The sequence below is a fragment of the Oryza brachyantha genome, chromosome 11 (genome assembly GCF_000231095.2).
Source record: "Oryza brachyantha chromosome 11, ObraRS2, whole genome shotgun sequence".
Lineage (NCBI taxonomy): Eukaryota > Viridiplantae > Streptophyta > Magnoliopsida > Poales > Poaceae > Oryza > Oryza brachyantha.
The window spans coordinates 16,469,149-16,479,596 of NC_023173.2; the positions used below are offsets into that span (position 1 = coordinate 16,469,149).

General features: G+C 42.3%; 2 protein-coding genes across 2 annotated transcripts; both read left to right on the forward strand.

Moving 5' to 3' along the window:
- Positions 1-425: 425 nt before the first annotated feature.
- On the forward strand, positions 426-6,922 carry LOC102715703 (auxilin-related protein 2-like). Its single transcript, XM_006663032.3, has 8 exons — positions 426-1,213; positions 2,609-3,977; positions 4,065-4,200; positions 4,308-4,405; positions 4,640-4,705; positions 4,901-4,990; positions 5,709-5,885; positions 6,466-6,922. The coding sequence occupies exons 1-8, from the start codon at positions 531-533 to the stop codon at positions 6,502-6,504; spliced, it is 2,658 nt and encodes an 885-aa protein (XP_006663095.1). The 5' UTR covers positions 426-530; the 3' UTR covers positions 6,505-6,922.
- A 907-nt stretch (positions 6,923-7,829) lies between these two features.
- On the forward strand, positions 7,830-10,223 carry LOC102713314 (ADP,ATP carrier protein ER-ANT1). Its single transcript, XM_006663587.3, has 3 exons — positions 7,830-8,237; positions 9,143-9,511; positions 9,604-10,223. The coding sequence occupies exons 1-3, from the start codon at positions 7,941-7,943 to the stop codon at positions 9,916-9,918; spliced, it is 981 nt and encodes a 326-aa protein (XP_006663650.3). The 5' UTR covers positions 7,830-7,940; the 3' UTR covers positions 9,919-10,223.
- Positions 10,224-10,448: the final 225 nt, after the last annotated feature.

Below are 10,448 nucleotides of genomic sequence, written 5' to 3' on the forward strand. Positions count from 1 at the left end.
ACTTTTATGCATATATATATATATAACTTTACATATTTTTTTAAAAAACCATGTATTAAAAAGTTAATTACGTTAGATCTTTAGGACGGAGGGAGTAATACTGAAATAGTACAATCGAAATACACTGAACACACATGTGGGGCTATGGCACTTTTAACGAGGAAATTACAAACTCCCCCAGTTCAAGCTGCACAGATTCGATAAAATCATCTCGATTTCAAACTCAAATTCAATTAAAAAAATCCGCAAATAAAATCAAACACAGGTTGTTACGCCAACCGCTGGTGGGGCCCACCCGCATGCACACGCCGTCACCGACCACCGACCAGACCAGACAGCCAAGAGAGAGGGAGACGCCTCACCACCCTCTTCTCTCTCCTCTCTTCCCACCACTTTCCTTCTCTCTCTCTTCCGATCTCTCCCACTTCCGCGCGCGCGTCCCCCGCTCGCCGCCGGCGGACTCTCCGGCGAGGGCGAGGGCGCCGCCGCTGTTTGTGTAGGTTGCCCCCGCCGTCCATACTCTACTATCCATGGAGGGCATCGAGGGGCTCCTGGCGGACTTCGGCGTGCGGCCGCAGGGCAAGGCCGCGCCCATGGCCTCCGCCCGCTCTTCCCGCGCCCCCGCCGCCGCCGGAGCTGGAGCCGGATCCGCCTGGCCCAACCCCAAATCCACCCCCGCGCCGTCCTTTACCAACGGCCTCTTCGGCGCGCCCCCCGCCGCCTCCGCTTCCTTCGACTCGCTGTTCGGGTCGTCGTTCAATGCGCCTACTAGTACTAGTACTACTACTTCATCCGCCGCGGCGGCGGCGGCCACGGTGTACGACGACGACGACATATTCGGCGCGGTCCCCTGGCTGAGGCCGAGCTTCAGCCCGACGTCATCCGCGGCGCGCTACGACGGCAGCGACGACGTGTTTGGGGGTGGCCGCGTGGCCGCGGCGGGCCCCGCGTTTGATGACGTGTTCTCCACCAACCGCTCGGCGCCGCCGCCGCCGTCATCGTACGACGACATCCTAGGGGGGTTCGGGGTGAAGCCGCAGGCGGGGGAGAGGAGGTCGGTGGTGGTTGAGGATGACGACCTGCTCGGAGGGTTCGGGAGGAATCCGCACGCGGAGGCGGAGAAGAAGCCGGCGGTGGTCGAGGAGGTTAATGGGGGAGGCGGTTTCGATGATCTGATTCCGGGGTTCGCAGGGAGCAGCCCACCGCGGAACAGGTGAGCAAGTTCAAAGTCTTTGTTCATTCGGATCTGAATTGAGCATGGATTTTAGTTCATTTGGATCAGAACCTTAGATGGTGTCATTTTGGATGAACTGAACTGGAATGTGCAAGTTCGATGCGTGACTTGTGAGCAAAAGTTACAATGAGAATTGTGCTGCTTATTATACTGCAGCAGATCTACGTATTGCGTTCTTCGCTTGCCTTACCTTGATGCTACTACTTACTACCAGCTAAATCTTTCTAAATAATAAATTACCACCAGCTGTTGTGTGTAAATTCTATCAATGAAATGGAAGAAAATTTTGTGTATAGCAAACACATTGGATATTTGGATGTAACATGAAGAGTGGCCTGGAGGAAATAAGGAGAGCAGAGTTGAATTAACAATAGGGTTATAGAAAGCTTCAGGTACACTTGAGTTTGGCCAAAGGTTAGAATTGGAAATTTTGGTCAAACTGTGAATAAATGAATCTCGCATGATGTCACACGTAACATGTAAAAATTTTATGCCATTTCCTTATTAAAAAAAGAGTGAATTGCATACTGGGCTATGTTCTTTTACCATAGTTTCACATTGGTCCACCCTAAACTCAATGCTTTCACTTTAGACCACATTTCATTACCCAAAGTTTGCACTTTGGACCAACTGCCTGCCTGTCAGTGAGTCTGGGGATAAAAGAATTAAGCACGCCGATGGGAGGCTGAGAGTGCACGGCAACCTTCTCTTCTACCATTCCGGCGAGATCATCTTATGATCTCAGGGCCTGCGGGAGTTTAAGCCGGATTACTGACAGATGGTCCAAAGCACAACATTTTACTAACAAAATCTGGTCCAAATTGAAAACATTGGGTTGAGGGTGGTCCAATCTGAAACCATTGTTAGAAAACATGGCCCAATATGGAATTCGCTTTCTAAAAAATGTATAGGGTATTTTTTGTTGTAGTATTAGTTTCATGTCATGCCTTGCTCTTGTTAGATTTATTATGTTCTTGGGTACTGATTCTTTGCTAATATGTTTCCTTATCCAGTTGAGACTCAATAGCGATGTGTTTCATTCTTGAACTAACTACTTTTGTATTTGTATTGTGTAAGTCTATAAAGCTATGACATTACATATGCATTGTCAAACTGTGAGAGGTTCAGCTCCTGTAGCCTCATGGAAAATATTTATATTGATGGATGAGGAAGGATCCTCCTAATTATTGTTTCTACAAAAGCTTACGATCAATAATACATGTGCATAACTCACATTGTGTGATAGAAAACCATGTCTGTCACTTAAGATGTTTATGTAAATAACCTTTTTTTCTAAATCTTCTCCGTGATGTGTGCTATCTCCTGACAGTGATCATGTTCTGTAGATTTTCTCACTTTCATTTCAATTTTCAGGAAGATTATTGATGATAACAAAAATGAGCCAGCAGTTCGAACTTCTAAATCAACAGCCAGCATAGTAGATGACCCATTTGTTGTTCTAGAAACAAATTCTGCCTCAGGTTCAACATATCAGTCCCCTGGTGGCTTTACAGATCCCTTGGAACATCTGGGTAATTCTGAAAGCTCTAAAGGCAAGAATGTTGATAATACTACTGATAATGATAGTCTGCATGATGATTCAAAATCAGATCCTTTATTTACCTCAGAATTCAATGGTGACACCAAAGATATGAATCCACCAAGCAAAGACCGAGACTCAAACCCTCTACATAGTTCAATGAACGAAAATTCAGCACGAAGATCTTCTATTGAGGACTTAGGAGACGTCATGCCAACGTCACAGTCTGCAAGGTACTCTGATATTTATGTTGATGGCATGAGTTCAGAGAGATTAACTACTAATGGCATGGGAGATCAGTCACCGAGATCTACTGAATCCGAAGATGATGTATGGCTTACAGTTTCTGAGATTCCCCTCTTCACACTGCCAACTAGTGCTCCACCACCTTCAAGATCACCACCTCTTCTTAAACAAAAACTTCCGCAAGCAAAAGTAAATGGTAATGATGATGAGTATGTTTGGCGATCAAACCGAAACCACAGCCATTACAGAGATTTTCCAGATCAAGCAGAGGCTTCTTCGTTAGATGAGATGGAAGGTTTTGTGAAGGACAAGTCCCAAAGGCCTTCTTATGACAACAATTTCTTTGGAGAAGCTGAACAATCTGAAAACAAATCATCTGATCGTGAAGAGAAAGAAAGGCAGGCCAGACTGGAGCAGGAACGAGAAATGAAACTGATGGAGGAAAAGAAGAGAGAACAAAGACGACTTGAAAAGGAGAGAGAATTGGAACAACAGAAAGAAAGAGAAAGACACGCCATGGAGAGGGCCACGAAGGAGGCACGAGAGCGAGCTGCTGCTGAAGCTCGTGCAAAGGCTGAAAGGGAGGCCACCCAGCGTGCACAACGCGCTGCTGTGCAAAGGGCTCAACAGGAAGCCCGTGAGAGGGCTGCAGCTGAGGCTAAAGAAAAAGCTGCAAGGATTGCAGCAGAGGCAAGGGAGAGAGCTGCTTCTGAAGCCAAGGAGAGAGAGAGGGCTGCGGCAGAAAGAGCTGCTGCTGAGAGAGTTCAGCAAGAAGCAAGGAAAAGAGCTGAACGTGCTGCAGTGGAAAGAGCTGCTGCTGAGGCTCGAGAAAGGCAGGCAGCAGCAGCAGCAGCTGCTGCTGCTAGAGAAAAACAGAGCTCAGCAGATGATCTTGAGTCTTTCTTTGGTGCGAGTGCGCGAGCAAATAGTGCACCAAAGCAGAGGACGCCTACAGTGGTGAGTACATCTCCCGAAATATGATCATTGAGAATTTTGTTTTGATGACATTTAATGTTGTTACTTTTTTCTAATTTGATGTTTCAGGATTCTATGTTTGATTCTCAACCTCAAGGTAGAGGAACTGCTAATGGATCGCAGAGGTCAACCTCCACCTCAGCATCTATGAGAAAAGCCCCTTCAGCCACAAATATTGGGAATGATCTATCTGACTTATTTGGAGGTACTAGTTTCACCTAAGACCCAAACTAGCAGTTTTTCTAACTGCATATATTGGTTCCTATTTTTACCGTAACTTTAACCAACATCTTCTATTTTTTTTCCCTTCAGCCCCCACATCATCTGATGTATTCCAAGAAGTTGAGGGAGAGAGTGAAGAAAGAAGACGGGCTAGACTAGAACGTCATCAGAGGACCCGTGAACGAGCGGTAATGCGATTTAAGTTCAAACTAGAAAACAAAATATTCAATATTTCTTTCTGCCAATAGATGTCGCCACTGATATATTTGGCTTATTCTGTATTTATAATAATATCGCTTTCACCCATTATAAATAGGAAAAATTGCAATGCTGCCATTATAATTTCGCAAAGTTGGAGATATGTCATTGTTAGACATTTCATTCCACATTTTCTTATTACTTTTCATCATTCAACTCTCCAGGCAAAAGCTCTGGCTGAAAAGAATGAACGAGATATGCAGGTTCAGAGGGAACAAGCAGAAAGAGATGTGAGTTATATGTTGTCTACATGCCTATCAGCTTGATTTTGCTTATTAGTCGAAGTAAATATTCTTCATGTGTTTCTGATTTCTTTATTTGAATTTGTCGTGGATTTGCTGGTGGTTTTATTTTTGCCACATGGCATCAAAGCTTTCTTGCTTGCTAATTAGTAGTTGGTGCTATTTTCACTTTCTGAATTCTAGAGAATTGCGGACACACTAGACTTCGAGATCAGGAGATGGGCAGCTGGAAAGGAGGGCAACTTGCGTGCTTTGTTATCAACTTTACAATTTGTGAGTCACTGATGCTTTTGCGACTGTGAAGCTATTCTCTATGTGTTTTTATCTTGTTCTATGCATCGGTCCATTACATAGAGATGCTCAGTATTTCCATCTGCATGCTAATGATTATCTTTTTTTACTTTGACTTTACATTATGTCCTAATGTGTTATAATCCATGCATACTTTATTTTTGTGAATCATACTCTCATTTCAGATTATGTAAAGCTCATTATAATTATAAGGTTTTTATCATGACTAAAGTTTCCCAAGTTCCTTTTGGACTTGAGTGGACCTAATTATGGTATTTATTAATATCAAAGCTAGTCACCTGGAAGACCACTTTGGTTAGTGGACTATACTAGAGGCTTCGTTCTCATAAAAACCTTTTCCAGAATTGCCATAGCCCATAGAACTGCTGTATGTATTAAACTGTCATGGTAATGTACCATTCACCTTTCAAGTAGAATTCCCTTCAGAACATCTATGAAATTACATCGATAAAGTAAAGTTTTCTGTTTTTCTCTATCATACATTCTTCTTGATTCACAACTCAATATAACACTGAGAAATTTGGTTGCTTTTTTTCAATGTTCATGCGATTATGATTTCATTTATCTGTTTCAATTGTCAGTAGTAAGTACTTTCTTTGAACTACATTCAATTCAATACTTCTTTACAAGTTATGTTGAAATCTTCCAACTATTAATGTGTACCTCCTTTGCAAAACAGATACTTTGGCCAGAATGTGGATGGCAAGCAGTATCCTTGACTGATTTGATTACTGGTGCCGCTGTTAAAAAGCAGTACAGAAAGGCAACATTATGCATCCATCCGGACAAGGTGCAACAGAAAGGTGCAACTCTTCAGCAGAAATATACTGCGGAGAAGGTGTTTGATATTCTTAAGGTGTGTATAGTATCACTTATTTGCAACATGGTTTGCAAGCCATATAAAACTTAAGATTTCATTTAGAACTACCATTATTGCACACTCTGATATGCTATATAGGGTAAATTGATTTGCTAACCTAGTATTTTGTATAATTCAACATTGCACAAAAGCTTCCCTACATATAATGTATCTAAAGTGGTCTTGAGTTTAATGAACTGGTGTCCATATGAACTTATAAAGTATGAAGACAATACATAGAGTAAAATCTAGAGTTGTTGCGGTTCATGTTTTAAGTTCACCTGGATTACTGGATGGCATCCTGAAATGTTCTGCCATCGTCAACTGATTTGATAGTTGAAGTATACTTGTTTGTCTCGACGCAGATAGCTAACCTGCACATACAGCTTTCGATCAATAGACATGCTGAAACATAGGAACTGATGTTTCAGAATCCATACTTATATATAGCCTCATAGTCAAATTTTGTTGCTATTCATTCAAGTTGACCATCAACTTTTAGGTTGAGGTCACTATTGCTACCTGTAAGTTTATATATGTTTTTCAATTAATTTTCTACTGTATTTGCATAAAACAGGAGGCGTGGAACAAATTCAACTCTGAGGAGCTCTTTTAGACTAAAACCATCATACGAATACAAATGGTCAGCCTAACTTTACCCACATGAAGCACTGGAGGAACAAGGCAGAGATGAGCATGAAACAGTGCAGTAATCGAGTGAAAACCCTACTATAATTACCCTTGTTTCGTTCTACACCCTTTGTGTTTTATTCTCATCTATATCTGTTCACTCCATTGTACTTCAAGCCTTCAACTATACCTCACACGTCGGTGGTGTACATGTAGCTTCTGTTCATTGAATTAGTAATGGCACGATTTTTTGTTGGTTTTCACAGGATACTATAGGGTTAAGAACTTAAGATACGTGTACAAAAATTCTTTTATAAATTTTTTACAAACGCTTGTTGTGGCACTATGGTATTGAATCTTGATTTTTTCTATAACTTCCAACTAATTAAATCCAATCCAATTGTTGAGAATTTTGTTTGTAAGAGCTCAGTAAGAATTTTCTATGTAAGCATAATATTGCTCCATGTTACACCTTTGTCCAAGATTTAGTGTATACTCTTTCGGTTTTTCTGTTTCTTATAACTTTGGGTTTGTTATAAGTTAAAATATTTTGAAGTTTAATCAAGTTTATACAAAAATAAGGATCATTTGCACCACAATAAATGGACTATAAACATATTTCAATGTGGTAAATACAAAAATTAACCACGTCAAATAAAAAATTAGAAAGATTAGATATTTAAGGATTTAATAATGTCTCAAAATACAACTACTCCCTACCGTTTATCTTGAGCACAACCATGTTTCATTTAATTTCTTCACATAATTTCTCACCTAAAAAAAACTAAGTCCGCGTTCAGGAGAGCCAACTATTTAACTAAGCCCCATCGTTTTTCGCGCGCGTGTTTTCCAAACTATTAAATGGTGTATTTTTGCAAAAAAAATTATAGAAAAGTTATTTAAAAAAATCATATTAATCTATTATATTTTTTATACCCTTCATTCCATAATATAAGGCACAACCACCACTGACACAAAGACAAGAAAGAGTTATAACCATGTATGCATGTAATGTGATTGGATGTTTTGGTGATAAAAAATATGTTAGTTAATACGTACTTGCATGCACACCTTATATTATGGGACAAAGAAAAAAAGTAGTTATGCTTTATATTATAAAATAGAGGGAGTAATTGCTAATCTATTACTATATTTTCTGTGTCATATAAGTTAACTTACTATCCCACTGGCGACAGCTAAGCATATTATCTCTGTTATTATGAGACAGAAGGAGTAAAAAGCGAAAAGAAGGAGGTGCTTCTCGCAAAAAAGCCGCACTTTCACCGAACCCCACCCGCCCTCCCCCTCTCTCTCCCGCGCGTGACGACGAAGAGGCCGCCTCGATCCTCCTCCTCCCACCGAATCGAACAGCCAGCGTGCTCTCCTCCGAATCCGCCGCCGCCGCCGCCGACGAAGACGGCGATGGCGGCCGCCACGGCAACGGAGGGCAGGAAGAGGCCCCCGAGGGCGGCGCCGGCGAAGGTGGCGGCGGACTTCGCCATGGGCGGCGCGGCGGCGGTGGTGGCCAAGACGGGGGCGGCGCCCGTGGAGCGCGTCAAGCTGCTGCTCCAGAACCAGGCCGAGATGCTCCGGAGGGGCACCCTCACCCGCCCCTACAGGGGCATCGCCGACGCCTTCGGCCGCGTCCTCCGCGAGGAGGGCGCCGCCGCGCTGTGGCGCGGCAACCAGGCCAATGTCATCCGGTACTTCCCCACGCAGGTGAGTCGAGGCCGCGGTCGATCCGTTCGTTTCTTCAGGCTCAAATCAATCATGTCTTCCCATCGATCGATGCTCCCAAAGTACCAATCTTGCTTGCTAGATGCTCTTTTGTTTATTATTTATTTGTTGCTATTATCGCTCGATTGATGTGAAGCCAACATTTTGTGTTGTGTTTGATTACCGAATTAAAATTAGGGCTAAACCTGTGCATCCAACATGGGTTACCAATTTTTTTCCCCAGTGATGATTGGTGGATGTAGTTGTACTCCTCTAGCCTCCACATGTTTTTGTATGGCATTAGTTGTTCTCAGCTCTATCTGTGGTTGCTCTTCTCTTCACCACAGAATGTACTGTGTGGCCTTGTCTAAGCTAAACCAATTTTAAAAATGTTAGCACACGGGAATAGGAATGGATGTAGTCGCACCGGTTAGCCGTGAAAGAGCTTCAATCATGTCTGAAGTAGCATAATATAGAAACATTATCAGTAGAATATATCTTCAATATAGACACAAAACTAGTCTAATACTCGTCTGTGGACTTGTGGCGACTATATGAATATGGGATTAAATCTTATTCTCACACAGGAATACATGTTAATGATATATTGCAATGAAGTTGAATTATATAAGGAACCCATGTTATCTGTGTGGCTGCTTATTATATAGCTGATGTTAGATGGTTGCTATTGCCAAAGGAAAAAAGAAAGAAAAACTTAATATTTCTGCTTTCACTATTATTTTCTGCAGGTTCTGTTCAATAGATAATAAGAGCAAACACTGAACTCCATATCATGTTCAATTACCAAACACGACCCTCAGAACATGTACATGGATGAAGCTGTTATCATGGAAAAACCTCATGATTCAAAACTAAAATGAGTCCTCACCTGCGTGTTTTCTGTTCAGGCTTTTAACTTCGCATTCAAAGGCTACTTCAAGAGCTTCTTTGGCTACGACAAGGAGAAAGACGGAAAATGGAAATGGTTAGCTGGCAATGTAGCATCTGGCAGTGCTGCAGGGGCTACAACATCGTCCTTGCTATATCATCTAGATTATGCACGGACAAGGCTAGCTACTGATGCAATTGAATCACAGGCAAGCAAACGTCAGTTCAGTGGGCTTCTTGATGTCTACAAGAAGACACTTTCAACTGATGGCATTCCTGGATTATATCGAGGTTTCAGTGTGTCTATTGTGGGTATCACTCTATATCGAGGTCTCTATTTCGGAATCTATGACACCATGAAGCCTCTTGTTCTAGTAGGACCACTGGAGGTAACACTAACCCCATTCTTGTGACACGTCGCAGGGACATGTTCCAGCTAAATCAGTGTAGCACCCTTAATTTCTGTTGGTTTCTATTATAGGAAAATTTCTTCGCCAGTTTTGCCTTGGGCTGGGCAATAACCACGTTCTCTGGAGCCTGCGCCTATCCATTTGATACACTCCGTCGCAGAATGATGTTAACTTCTGGGCAGCCTTTGAAATATAAGAATGCCTTTCATGCAGCAAAACAGATAGTTTCTACTGAAGGGTTCTTCACACTATTCAGAGGGGTCGGTGCAAATATTCTCTCAGGAATGGCAGGAGCTGGAGTTCTTGCTGGATATGACCAGCTTCATCGGTTTGCTGGTCAACATGGTTACAATTTTGAGAGCAAGATGAAAGGGGCTTTGAAATGATGTGGAAATGGGATAATAGAGGCATTTCCTTGGTTGAAGTTTGGATTAGCCAAGTGGGATGTATGAGCTAGAAGCCTAGGGTTACCAAGATGGCAGAACAAAACTCCAGATATTCATGTGGTTGATAAGATTGGCGATGAAGACAACAGCATTTCCAGGATGTGAACTTTCAAGGACCGGAGATGAGGCCCGAATCAAAAGATAGGTCTTGCTGTAGAAAGAATGTCGATAATCATGAAACAGAGATCTGATTCCTGAAGTGTGAATATCAATTGGAAAGTTCCCATGCACTCACACTCAATGCACTAATGTAAACTGTAAATAGCACATTTGGAATTGCTCCACCGAATAACCTTTCTGGTGTAGCACACAACATTTGTACTATTGTATAGCCAAAAATAATAACAATAACCGGGTGTTCTGAGAATTGAACTCGGAGACCCAAAGCTAGAAATCATACCACCAGAATCTTTCATACTGTCCTGTTAAATAATGGCCCAGAGGAAGTCAGGACAGTTTGTGACTAGTTT